The sequence below is a fragment of the Cetorhinus maximus genome, chromosome 25 (genome assembly GCF_964194155.1).
Source record: "Cetorhinus maximus chromosome 25, sCetMax3.hap1.1, whole genome shotgun sequence".
Lineage (NCBI taxonomy): Eukaryota > Metazoa > Chordata > Chondrichthyes > Lamniformes > Cetorhinidae > Cetorhinus > Cetorhinus maximus.
The window spans coordinates 35057339-35071011 of NC_135903.1; the positions used below are offsets into that span (position 1 = coordinate 35057339).

At 49.8% G+C, this 13673-nt stretch overlaps 1 protein-coding gene across 3 annotated transcripts in view; it reads right to left on the reverse strand.

Annotated features, from left to right (window-relative positions):
* Nucleotides 1–13673, reverse strand: part of LOC144668050 (formin-like protein 1) — a 280427-nt gene that overhangs the window by 53923 nt on the left and 212831 nt on the right. For 2 of the 3 annotated variants that reach the window (XM_078529804.1, XM_078529802.1), the window contains 6 exons: nucleotides 13080–13154; nucleotides 11466–11576; nucleotides 10494–10643; nucleotides 5247–5348; nucleotides 4110–4359; nucleotides 1871–2164 (listed from right to left, as the gene is read on the reverse strand). In XM_078529804.1, the coding sequence (XP_078385930.1) occupies nucleotides 1871–2164; nucleotides 4110–4359; nucleotides 5247–5348; nucleotides 10494–10643; nucleotides 11466–11576; nucleotides 13080–13154 (982 nt within the window). Of the gene's footprint in view, nucleotides 1–1870; nucleotides 2177–4109; nucleotides 4360–5246; nucleotides 5349–10493; nucleotides 10644–11465; nucleotides 11577–13079; nucleotides 13155–13673 lie in introns of all 3 variants that reach the window. The other variant, XM_078529803.1, reaches the window with a different exon arrangement.

Below are 13673 nucleotides of genomic sequence, written 5' to 3' on the forward strand. Positions count from 1 at the left end.
TTGTAGCTTTTCTTTTACACATCCTTTGTCACTTTAGGGTTAATTGGTTCTATGAAGTGTACAATGGGTATATGGACGTGGAAGTGCACAGCTTGGCATGTGAGGAATGAGGGGCCATATGGGGTGGGTAGGAGGCATACCTTGGCGTGGAGGGGCATGAATGGGACCTTGTGAACTTACCTTTCAAAGGGTTCCCTCATCCAGACTATGGTTCACGTCTCCTCTGAGGGGCCTGAACCATGACTCTTTGAAAAGCTGGTCCGACATCATGAAAATTGTGGAGGACTAGGGCATGTCTACCTCTGCAATCAAGCTGGCCAAGTCAGGGGTGCAGGGTGCAGGCTTACGATTTGAACTAGTCTGCACCCAATTTTTGCCCTCCCAAAAATTGGAAAACCCGGGAATGGGGTCGAGGGTTTCGAAACTGGGTCCCAGCTGCCATTTTCACCCGACTCCATGACAATCCAGTCCTAAATATTTTTGTGTCAGTTCAGAGATGAACATTCTCCTTTATAAGTCTATCACTGACACCAGTGGCACGTGAAAAACACGGGTTATTTCATTAGTGGGTACTTATTGGCACCATTGGATAAACCTGTTTTAGTGTCACTATAGAACGGCCTGTAACGCAGAGTATTTAATCGCTGTGCAATGTTGTCGGGTGACTTTAACTCCAGGCATCATGACCTGGCTCTATTTATGTTCAAGCCTTAGAACCATAGCATGGGTCTGTGAACTGAACTGTTCTTACCCATATAAGGTGTAGGAATGTACTGGCATCCTGACATTGAGAACCACCAATAAACTCGCAGCCTTTCTCTTGATATATTTTAAAGCAGTCAGGCAGAAGAGCAGCTCTCAAATTGAAGCCTGCGGCCTACTAGTCTACCTGAACTAGAAGAGGCCTGTCCATGGCCCAAGGTGGGGCAGCAGGCAGATGGTAAGGGAAGGAAAACAACAGCTCTCAGCATCCACAGCAGCTCAAGTCCAGGGACAATCGCAGAATGGTATTTATGTCACATGTGCTGAAAATCACTCCTGATGGTGGGAGGAAAATTGCCTTGGTGAAAGCACTAAAAGCAAAAGTGTCTGGTGAGACAGCACCGAATGCAGTAAGGGCCATAAGGTCGTGGTGAGTTGTATTTTTGTTGAAAATTTTGCAGGTGTGACAAGCACAGCAAACCAGAATAAAGACTGAGAGACTTACACAAACACTCAGCCACACTGTGTTAACACATGCAAATACTTAAAGATGTCACAAAACTCCAACTGGGGCTGCACTACTATACCCAATCTCTCACCAGATGTCATAGTAAAGCAAGTTTCGCTGACCGTCTGTAGAAACTCCACTGGGCGGAATAATGAAACTGGTTCACCCTTGCCCTTCACAGGGGTAAACATGCTGCCTTAACCCTATCTGGCCTACGTCCGAGTTCAGTCTGACACTGGGCGGTTGATTCTTAACTCTCTCAAAAGTAGCTGTGCAAGCCACTCCATTGTACAAAGAACGGCTAAAATGGCAGCTCGTCACCACCTCCTTGGAACCACACTGGGTGGGAAACAGCGACCTGGTTAAAATTGGCAGGGGCTGCGTTAGTTGAGTGTCCCCCTATCCCCAATATAACAGATTGCTCCTATTCTATAACCATTAATGAACGGGTCAGTGTAAGGCCCCTTTACGAATCTTTGCGTCCTCATGTGACCACTTGTAAAACCCTGTAAGGAGTTTACAATGTGGGAACTAAGCCCCCTCACCAAAACACCCCAGCCTGTTGATAAAAAGACCAATGCAAACAAAGACAAGGCACAGTCACTTTCCAGTCAATGCACACATGTGATCAGCATTCAGCAGCGATCTCATGACCCTTACCTGTGCTGGCCATTGTTGTTGGCCCTCCTGGAGGGGGTGGGGGTGCTCCTGGAGGGGGTGGCGGCGGAGGAGGAGGAGGAATACAGGCACCTGTGGGTGGGGGTGGGGGCGGGGGTGGAGGTGGAGGTGGGGGTGGGGGCGGTGGTATACCTGCTGATGGGGCAGTGCCAGTCTCAGCCACAGTGGGGAGTGGAGGAGGGGGAGGTGGGACACTGACACTCTCTGCCGATGAGGGTGCAGGGGGATGGGCACTTGGGCTGGTAACTTCGGGACCACCTGCAGGGACAGTTGGTGCTGGAGGAACATCTGTCAGAGAAAGCAGAAAAACAAAGTTAAATTTTAAACCTTAAATATCATCCAATCTGCAAGACCGTTTATTAGGGCTTACCCACTTAGCATGTCCTGCTTACCTGGAGTTAGAGACGGAGCAGAATCCCCATCTTAACTTTACCACCCCTGGGCGACATGGACAGTTAAATAAAGGAGGCCATTCACCCCTCCCCGATCTCACTGCATTCCCGTCATTTAAATATACTGTTCGGGTCCCCTCGCGCCAGTCAGCCCCTCTACTGACTTCTGGGGCCCGTTCCCATGGGAACCGAGCTGCGGTTTCCTGCTGCCAAGTTCCCGCCCCTGCCCACGACACCAAGGGCCGGACCTTCCCCTCCGAGGCAAGCATCAGGAGGCGGGGCCAATCCCGGATCCCGGCTTGCATTCCCACCGTCATTGCCAGCCTGATTGGAGGCAGGATTTTCACTGGGTCGGTGGGGGTGGTTGGTGGGGGAGGGGTCTTAATGACTGTCGAGATGGGTCTGCATATTAGCGGCTGGTGGGACAGGAATGAGGCAGGATGCCAGGGAAGTGGGCCATGTCCTGGCCCGAATACGCAGCCATTGCCCGTGGCTGCTCTCTGTGCGTGATGTTAAAAGAAAAGAGAGGATTTTCATCTTCAGAGTGGCCGTAGGGCAAATGGAGGGCTGGGAAAATGCCGGCTATTAAAATTTCATTGCTGCTCAGTCCTTTTTTTTGCATTTTTCCCCCCATCAAACAGAACTGTTTCAGCCCTGCCGGCTCTGTCCTGTCAGGTTAGGGCCAGTCAGCTTCACAGAGATCCCGAGTCACCCTCCCAATGAAAATCTTGGGTAGTCAGAAGGCCAGTTCCCCACTGACCTCAACACCCCCAATTACCGAGGCAGGCGACTTCACTTTCCTGCCCCCCTCCCCCTCTCTTCCCCCCCCCCCCTCCCCCCTCCCATCCTCGGGAATAGCAGCAGAGTCGGAAACGGGGAAGCAGACCACCGACACCATTTCTTCCCCCCCACCCCACCATCCCGCTTCCGTTCCATTCCGTCCCAATTCGGGACGGGAAAATCCAGCCCCATGTTATTATTGCCAGCCAAAGCACCAGGCTCTGGTGCGCACAGATGAGGAACCCCTGTCTTATCATTTACATCATCTTATATCGTGCAAGCAAGAAAATAGAAGTTTCAAATGACAAATCCCACCAAATTTAAATCCTTTTTTTTAAAACTGAGTGTCAGTGGAATGGGAACAAGTGGATAATTGTGTTTTTGAGGAGTTTCACTCTTTTGTTTTGTTTTGTTGCATTTGTTGAATGTCATCGTGACATTCAATAAATGTGGGATGTCGACGTCTTAGAAACACTGGATATTTTAGCCTGGTATTGGAAGACAGAATTTTACAGGAAGTTCTCGATGTTTATCAAGAGTCTGTAAATGATCACTTTTTCATTGGGTGGCATCTCATCCCTGTGTTTAAGGATCTCCAAATAAAGTTCCTATAAAATATGTAGTGGCAAAGTTCCTCTTGAGTCGATATTGAGAGCAAGTTCACTCAGCTAGTTGGCTAAGACTGTTTTTTTTAGGATTATCCAATCTTCTCTTCAAAAGGACATGGAGAGAATTCAAAGGGGAGCTACAAGCCTAATTCTGGGATGGCAGGAAAGGTTTGTTCCAATCTGCTCTTATTTGAGGCTCAATCATCTTATAGTTGTCCTCCAATGCTGCACTGTAAATGAAATCATCTGCAAAACTGTCAACCTGTTTAAAAAAAAAACCCGCCTTCAATGAGAACAAGCCCCCTATCACAAACTTCGTTCGAGGAAAAATGATTCAGGGAGGATGAGGTCAATGGGCTGAAGCGTCTTCTTCATCAGGATCTATCTGAAGATCGATTTCACAAACAGCCAGGGGAGTGAGCTCTGAAGACAGAGCAGGACTTGGAGGGAAGATTAGGCTGGTACCTTTGCTGGGTTGTGGCGCTGTAGTTACAGCGGCCTGCTTCACTATGACCGGAATGATTTCTATGCCGAGGTCTCCGTTGTCCCCACGCTGGATTTTAATCAGCCCCTGCTGTTCCAGTTGGCAGAGTTTCTGCTCCAGTGATGTGTGCCGTTGGATCGTTCTGTCTCTGTCTGAGATCTGTGCCTGGAGAGACTGTAGCTTTGATGCAGATTCACTGAAGGTCTCCTGTCCGATAGAAAACCTTACAGTAAAAGTCAAGTTCGCCTCCTGCCCACAAAATTTAACACGACAAGATGAAAACTTTAGAAGCATTAAGATGGGTGAGAATCCCACAGGGGGAAAGTAACCAGAAAATACATTCCTAAATATAAAAAGAGTCATGTTCTGCTTGCTCGGTTAGCAAATGCACAGCATGGGACTAAATCAGGTTCAAATCAAAGTCTGTGTCGAGTTCTCTGATCCCGCTGGGCGGTAGGCAGTGGTGGTGGGGAGAAATGGAGATGAAGAGGTGGAGGGTTGGCCACGAGAGTCCGGAGCACGGGACAGCCAAGGCTTCCTCCCCGCAATCCCCTCCCAGCAGGCCCAGCCTGACTGGGGAACAGTCACTGCTCCCCTCTCCACTTCTGAATAACATTATGCTCAAGTCTGGATTACATCATCACATTTTAGGAAGTCCCCTGCTCCCTTCCCATGGGTGACACCTTCCCTGCTCAAAACGTAAGGTCAACATTAGGACCTGATAGGAAGGCACGGGTTGAGAGAGAACTGAGTCTCTGCCCTCATTTAACAGCTTCTACGGCCCAGTTTCCACTAGGTGGGAAAGAGTTAAAATTGGGGCTTCTTGTGAAACCTTGAGCTTTGGCCCAGTGTACCATTTTTGCCCTTTGTCTCTTGCACATTTTCCCAGTGATAGGGCCTGGTTTTTTTTTTGCTGCTTCTGAGGCCTCTGCTCCAGCCTTTCACCCTTGGAGTGACCGAGTGGCTCTCGTTCTGCTCCGATTTCATTCTGCGCTGGTGGAAAGGTGGCGTGCTTACTCCGTGACCGCAGGGCTTGGCCCACTCTGACACTGCAGCGATACCGCCCACAGCTTCAGTCACACAGGCACACTCACCTTGAGGCCTTCCACCTCTTTATGGGACTGGATCAGCTGTTTCTCCAGCTCTGCAATTTTCATCATGGAGTCGTTTTCAGCTTCTTGGAGTTTTTCCGTCAGCTGAATAAAACAAAGCGCAAGAGATGAAAATTAAAATACAAACAGTAAAACAAAGTCCCGGTGACCAAAATTGTTAGGATGTCATTTAACAATTTCATTCCCTTAGTCCCCCAGCTGACTCACCCTCATTCTAAAAGATTCCAGGCAAGAGAATGGGTCTCAATTTCTCTTCACCTGAATGGAATACACTGCCTGACAGGGCAGCGCAGTCAGATTCAACACTAACTTTCAAAAAGGAATTGTACATACTTGAAAAATAAAAGGTTGCAGGACTACTGGGAAAGAGTGGCCTTGGGGCACTAACTGAATAGCTTTCAAAGAGCCACCATAGGCATGATGGGCCGAAAGGCCTTCTTCTGTACTGTATGATTCCACGATTCTACTGCACTCCCGCCACCAGCAAAACAGGTTCTGGAATTCCTTTCACCGCTGCCCTTGGACTGAGAACAAGATACAGCTGGGTTACAAATGCGTCAGTGAGCTGCTAGCCCACCCAAGCCACAGGACCTGAACGTCTTCAGGGATTCTGCAACTTTGGTATGAAACTAAAGGATCTCGGGCAAACAACTTGGAGGAAAGAGGAATTATAGCCCTCAGAAACCGGTGGGTTTTGTTCGGGCGGAAGATTCAAATGTCAGAAATCTGAAACGGGAGCTCAGCCCACCTCGAGCCTGCACATTCCTGGTTGTAATGGAGGCAGGAAGAGACTGGGCTAGCAGGAAGCAGGTTTGTGTATGGAAATATTTTAATGTTCATTTTAACAGTGATTCAGTTTTAACCACAGGCAGCTAGGCATCTCTTTCAGGAAACCTGGCAGGTGAAAGCAGGTGCCAAGGGCTGAGGTACAGGCCTTTGCAGCGCTTCTTGTGGGCCAAGAGGGGCAGGAGTATTTCCTCCCTGGCCCAAGGAGCTATCCAATCAAGACCTCAGCGCCTGCCACATCTGCCCCACCTTGTCCCATCACTGCAATTCTGATGGTTGTGGGTGGGAACCCGACTGAACAAAAGTTTAGACATTCAAGAAACTTGTAATTCCGAGTCACCCACCTCAAAATACCTCCCCCGAGCCTAAATCTAGACCCACGGGCAGGATTCTCATGGCCCGAATCAAGCCCGAGCAAATGGTGGCAACCTTGTACTGTCTCTGTTCTGGTCGCGCAAAATTTTCACAAGGTTGTGGGGGAACGCAGACCTACAAACTCGCCAGTGCTCCTGATGAGGCCAATTAAGATTGTTAAGGGCTTGTTAAAAACCTGTCTTCCTGAAGTCTTTTCAATGTGCTCAAGGCGGCCAGCGTTTTGGAATGGCCTGCCTCAGACCAGCTGGAGGTATGGCGTGGGTAAGTCACGGGCGGGTCATGGAGGCCAGAAGAGTTTCCACAGGTAAAGCTAATGACTGACCACAGGTGACGGGGCTTATCCCTTTGGAAAAGGTCAGGGGAGGGGACAGCAGTAAGAACCTTCCCCGTTCAGGGGATCGGCACCCTTGTGGCATTATATGAGAATTGAAGAAATGGGCCAGTTTGGACTTCACCTGAGCAGCAGGAAGGCTACAGCTAGGAATGGGTGCTACACCTTCAGAAATTGAGGCCAATGGAGGTGAGGACAGTCGCACAGGCTGGGCAGAGTGCAGGGCATCAGGAGGAGGGGAATGAAGGACATGAAGGAGAAGGATGCACTACTCTCAGCACAAGATCCACGAGCAGAGGCAAACTTATCTAGACATCTTGGAGAACCAGCTGAGGAAGACTGCAACCCTCTAGGCAGACGGTCAGGAAAATCTGTGCCCTTGTCAGTGAGGACCTCACATCTCACACCACTGATCACCATGCCCTGCCAGGAGCAGCAAAGGTAAGCATGGTCTTGAATTTCTTCACTATTGGATCCTTTCAAGGGTCAGCTGCAGACCTCTGGAGCATCTCACAGCCGATTTCTCATGGGTGTATCACCAGGTGACAGATACCCTCTTTGCCAAAGTTGGACAATACATCAGGTTCACAACTGATGGGGCATCGCAGGCTCAGAAGGCAATAGGTCTGGCGCGTGGTGTGGTAAGATGGTGCCCTCCATTACCCTCCTGCAAGGGTCTCCATCATTGTGGTGGCCTGCTCTACTCTGCATATCATGGCCCAGAGAGATGTGAACCTTGCGGATAGTGAAGCCCCGGGAAGAGACAGCTCATGGAGGGAGGAGCAGGAGGTGAGAGGAAGAGGAGGAAGTGGAGGTGAAGGGAGATGATGCTGAAGAGTGAGGTGCCCATGCTGCACCAAGAGGTGGCCTCCTCCTGCCTCCCTCTGGGAAGAGTACCTCCTTCCTGGGTGCCAGACCTCCGGCTCCCCTGTGACATCTCGCTTCCCTGTGGTGCTGTGGAAGACTTTGGCAAAAGCCACAGATTCCTCCCTCAGGACAACCAACAGCTTCAGGGGTCTAAATGAGTCCCACAGTTCACTTCGCCCATCCCCATTCCTGCCCTCAATGGCTGTAATTAGGCAGGAAACCCATCTCCATGTCAACCACAGGCTCACTCTGCGCAACTCTGAACTTCAGTCAGTTTCTCAAAAAGAGGCCCACCCCTGGTTTCCCATCTCGATGGCAGAAATCCAGCCCCATACTGTTCCTTCAGTAGCCTCTAGGAGGCAGTGTTACCAAACACTTCACACATGACAGATGATAAGCAGGAGGTGTGGTCTCCCGAAGACAGGAGCTCCCTGCTCCTGATCCTCAGTCAGAACCAATGTGTGGGTTGGGCCTGTTCACAGTGGAGGTATACCTCCCTCCACAAAGAGGGTTATGCAATTTGTAACGGGATTGTTAGGGCCACCACTGGAATTGGAGAATGTTCTAGGCAGCAACAGTGGAAATTTTGTTTGCAAGTTGCAGTCTCGGGACAGGAATACACTATTCAGCTCCGCAAACCATCCCACCATTCAATTACATCATGGTCGCTCGGTTTCTGAACTCCTTTTACCCATCATGCTAAACCTCAATTTTGACATTTTCAATGCAACAGCTATCTGGGGGAATGAGCCTCCACTTTCCACTACCCTTTATGTGAAGCAGTGCTTTCTGACATCAACCCCGAATAATTTATTTTTAGTGTTAAGGTTATGCCCCCTTGTTTTGCACTCACCCACCAGAAGAAATACTTTCTCTCTATCTACCCTGTCATAGTCTTTCATCTTCTTAAATACTTAAATCAAATTACCCTTAAATCTTCCATACGCAAGCGATCGCCGTGTAACCACTGGGATTGTGATCCGAGGAGGTTTGGGGTTATTGATTTGTACACCATTTTGTTGCAGTGGGAACGGGAACAGAAGAGGACACAGGCTCCTGTAACCATCGCTCTGAACCTGACAAGTGAGTTTACAGCTTGTGGGCGCCTCTACACCTGCTTCATCAACGTCCTCCAATGGGAAAGGATGATATGTAGCTGGAAGATTCTTAATCCTTTGAGGGTGAGGGACAGAGGTCAAGGTTCCCTAACACCACCCAGCTTAGAGTGCAAGATAGGCCATGCATTCACATTCCTTCACTAAGTCCTCAGTATCTGCTTCTAGATAGAAGAATGCATCAATGCCTGCCCCCTACAATTAAGATAAATGGAGTCACCATTGTTTGTGGCTGATCAACAACAACTTTTATATAGCACCAAAGCATAGTAAAGCATCCCAAGACACTTAATTGGCACACTATCGCGGACAGAACGTACTGACATCTTGAAATTTACACTTCCAGTAAGTGTTCAAATCCCAAGCAAACATCTGGAGTGCTCCAGGATCTTTTGCAGAAAGTGGAAGTGGATCTGTGACTGAACTGGCTCAATTGGCACCAGATTTCTACCCATTCCTATTGTGGAGTTGATTCAACATCAGAACAACTCCTACACGCGCTGTTCCTCAGACGTTGTGCTGCTAAACTTGCCCGCTCTGGCTGTGGGCCTGCCCTGATGTTAATGGAAGGTCTGTGAAAGACTGGCACCAACCTTCGTGGGTGACAGAGTGGATCACAATGGTGGAAAAGTCACCAAAAGCCACTGGCAGCAGAATACTTTGGTGCCATTGACAATCTCCCTTGGGACAAAGCTCGAAATGAGGGTACGTGTGTTTGTGTGTGTGGGCTAAATAATACAGTGAGGGGGCAGACAGCTCACACCTCTCCTGCCCTCCTCCCTCGTCCCTGAAGCAAAGCCATCCTACTCCATGCTGGCCCACCTCTCATAACATGTAGGAAACACTTTTGAGTTACCAACAGTCACAGATTGCAACTCTTTTCGAGTACAATCACAGTTCTTGGTTTTCCAGGAGTGGGACATGAACCCACAACCCTCTGATTCAAAGGCGAGGGGGCTATGGACTGAGCCACAGCTGACACCTCCTGGCCCACCCTGCAACCATAATGCGCTGTGGGGGGGGGCTTAACAGGCCGAATGGGGCTTCCACGCCTCACTGAGGAGGAGGTCCCGCCCTCTGGAGCTGCTGGCCAATCCTATTGGCCACAACTCCATCAGTTCCTGCAGCACCAAGTGTGCATTAGTGGCTGCTGCTGGAACTGCAAGAAGTTGAGGAAGGAGGCCCAAGGATCCCTGAAGTGGGTAAGTCCAGGGTCTTGGGCCTGGAGGGTTTTGGCAGGTCAGGAGGGGGGGGGCAGGGGTGTTTGGGTTTAAGACTACAGGGGGCTAGGAAGAAAGGGGGGGGGTGTCCATCTTAGGTGGGCTTCCCCTGATCTGCAAAAAAACCCCATAATTCTAATCCCCCCTCTTCCTTCCTGCCCTTTGATGAACGTAGCTAAAACATTGGGCTGCCTGCTCCCACCAACTGCCAGACACCAAATATTTGATGGCAGTGTATTATCAGGGTCAGCTGGCTTGGTAACAAGATTGATTACCGATTTAAATATGGCAGATGGGTTGCCGACTTGGGCCCAACCCCCCTCCCGTATTATAGGAGTGAGCTCAGGGCTGGGTGGGAAGGTGGTGGGGTGGGTGAGAAGGTGGTGGGGTGGGCACCTGCCCTATTTTACATGCCCACCCACCAGAAACGCACTTGGTCGGGGCATGTCTCTCTCTCTGGTATCAGTCACACTGTTTATCCCTCGTGGGTGGAGCATGAATCGCCCACTCTCCCCTCCGACAGAACATTCGCTACCTGTGTTACTTGTTCCTGTAGCTCTTCGACATGCTCCAGCACAGCATTCTTGGTCTCCGCATCCTCCAACAGTGCGCCCACGTCAAACACATTATCCAGGTAGGCCTGGATCTGTACCTGCAACCTCTCACTTTCGGATGACTTTAGTTTCTGCAAACAATACAAGATGTCATTTTACTGGACCAGAAAGAGGAAACAAGCGGGTACTTATGAGAGTCGGCACTGCTTTCACACAAACCTTCCCAACATGCTTTAACCAAGTTCTTTTGCTATCTTAACCCATGGGAATGCTTGTGCTGAAACAGCTCAGAGAGGAATGTTGCACAAGCTTTACCCACTAGGATGGGAAGTGTTCCCTCCATGGCTTCTACTCTGTTGAATAGAAGGGCAATATTCATTCTGAGCTAAAAGGCCCGTGTGATCTTTCATATTGGAGTTGTTGAGCTGCGCGCTAGGGATAATAACTTAGATGGGAGTTTTTTTATTGAAATATCTTCTTACGTTACCAGGATAGCCATCAAAATGCTCTGAACAAGGGTTATACGGACTCGAAACGTTAACTCTGTTTCTCTCTCCACAGATGCTGTCAGACCTGCTGAGTTTTTCCAGCACTTTCCGTTTTTGCCCCAAAATACTAAAAATGGGTTCCAAAGGCAATTAGGAGGATTTCTGGAGAAAAAGGGGGCAAAGGACATTTGTCGGAGTTGTGCGGGTTAACGTTAATCGAAAAAGCACGGGCCGGTTAGACATAAATCGCAAACTCCAGTTCCGAAAAGCTGGTGGTTTTAATTTGGTGACCAGATGTTGAGGTCCAGTGAATTTTTATCCAGTGGGGGGAGGTAGTGTTCCTGGCTGTGAAATCCCTATGTCTCTGGTGAATCAGGGACCTTACATGTGTCATTGGCGAACAGCAGAGGGTTTTACTGTAACGCTCCAGGCAACATCTTCAACCTCCATTTCGTGCTCTCTTACCTTAAGATACTCATCCAGTCCCAGCATGGTGAACTCAAACTGCAGATGGACCCGGAAGTTCATGTCCTCAACAGAATGCACAACGATGTTAATGAACTGCATGCAGGCAACCTACGGAGAGAAAGAGAGAGAGAGAGAGAGAGAGAGAAAGTAAGGGGAGTCGTTGTACTGGGATTATAAACCCCATCAGGTTAGTGTTGATGGGGAGAGGCAACAAAAGCATTTCCTGGGAGCAAAGAGGTAAAAATAAGGCCAAGGTTACTCTTTGAAGTCTGGTGTATTTAAACTGAGACCCAAACACATCACAGGCTGTATATACTGCACACCGTACCCAGTTCACAGTTCACAGTACATCCACGAGTGGAAGAAATTTGGGATTGGTAAGACAACCCCCAAGTTGGGATCTCCAATCCTCTGGGTGACTGAACTCAATGTGCTGGCCTCACACGTTAACATGAGGCTGGTTCATTGTTGCTGGCCAGAAGGGCTCAGGGGAGGCAGCTGACTACCAGCAAATTAACAACCAAGTCTTTGGCTAAAAAGAGCCTAACAGCACAAGGACCCTTTTGGGAAGACTGAAAAGTGGAGGCCATTAACATGGAGAGTGGGAAATCCGGTTGCTTTCAGAGGCCTGTCCAGGACGACATTGAAAAATGTTGTAAGCAGCCTCCTCATCAGCAGCTGTTGTCAATCAGCTGGTCGGGAGTTCCAGTTGCATTGTGGGTCAGCCTCATTTTGATAAATGTCACGTGGCCTCAAGAAGATTTTAAACAAGGTCTGTGCACAGGCCCCTAGTGTGAGCAGGGTCAGTGCGCAGGCCCCTAGTGTGAGCAGGGTCAGTGCGCAGGCCCCTAGTGTGAGCAGGGTCAGTGCGCAGGCCCCTAGTGTGAGCAGACTCAGTGTGCAGACCCCTAGTGTGAGCAGGGTCGGTGCGCAGGCCCCTAGTGTGAGCAGGGTCGGTGCGCAGGCCCCTAGTGTAAGCATGGTCAGTGCGCAGGCCCCTAGTGTGAGCAGCGTCAATGCGCAGGCCCCTAGTGTGAGCAGGGCCGGTGTGCAGGCCCCTAGTGTGAGCATGGTCAGTGCGCAGGCCCCTAGCGTGAGCAGGGTCTCTGCGCAGGCCCCTAGTGTGAGCAGGGTCAGTGCACAGGCCCCTAGTGTGAGCAGGGTCAGTGCGCAGGCCCCTAGTGTGAGCATGGTCAGTGCGCAGGCCCCTAGTGTGAGCAGGGTCAGTGCGCAGGCCCCTAGTGTGAGCAGGGTCAGTGCGCAGGCCCCTAGTGTGAGCATGGTCAGTGCGCAGGCCCCTAGTGTGAGCAGGGTCAGTGCGCAGGCCCCTAGTGTGAGCAGGGTCAGTGCGCAGGCCCCTAGTGTGAGCAGGGTCAGTGTGCAGGCTCCTAGTGTGAGCAGGGTCAGTGTGCGGCCTCATGTGTGCAAAGGCTGTCCCTGCTGCAATGAATGGGCAGATCAGGTGCCTGCAGATTTTTGATAATCCAGGACCTTGGAACACGGGCGGCTACAAGTCACTGAGGAGCCCTTTCCTGTGACAAATCTGCCAAGGGTATAGAGAACCAGACACCTGCACAGTGGCTGTGAGGATCCCAACCCAAAATCTCATACCATGAAGTCAATGTTGCTGTCTTCATTTCGGAAATATTCCATCAGCTTTTCAAAGCGCACCTTCTCTCCGCAGACCTGGAGCAACACAGTGAGAGTCAGTATTTATTCTTCTCTTTACTGCAATTGCCCCCTTACTAATGCACAAATTCATACATTCTTATAACTTGTTGACACGGTATATAATTGCCCCAGCTACACAGATGAAGCAAATATTTTTTTGCAGCAAGCTGTTACATTCCATAGTGCGACTTTCAAACAGGAATTGGATAAATACAATGGAGGAAAAAAAAGGCAGGGTTACATTTACAGAGCAGGGGAACGGGATTAATTGGACAGTTCCCTCGATGGGCTGAATAACCTCCTCCTGCTCCAGAAGATTCTAAAGGCTGGAATGAGTAACAGCCATTTGGCTGGTTCCTGCCACAGTCCATGGGCGGCTTCCTCAACCAGCCCTTCCTCCCCTCCATGTGAGGTTCTACAACAACTCAACCAGCTTGTATTGGTATTTATATAGGACCTTATCACAGTTTTTTTTATTCATTCATGGGATGTGGGTGTCGCAGGCTAGGCCAGCACTTATTGCCCTTTGCCCTT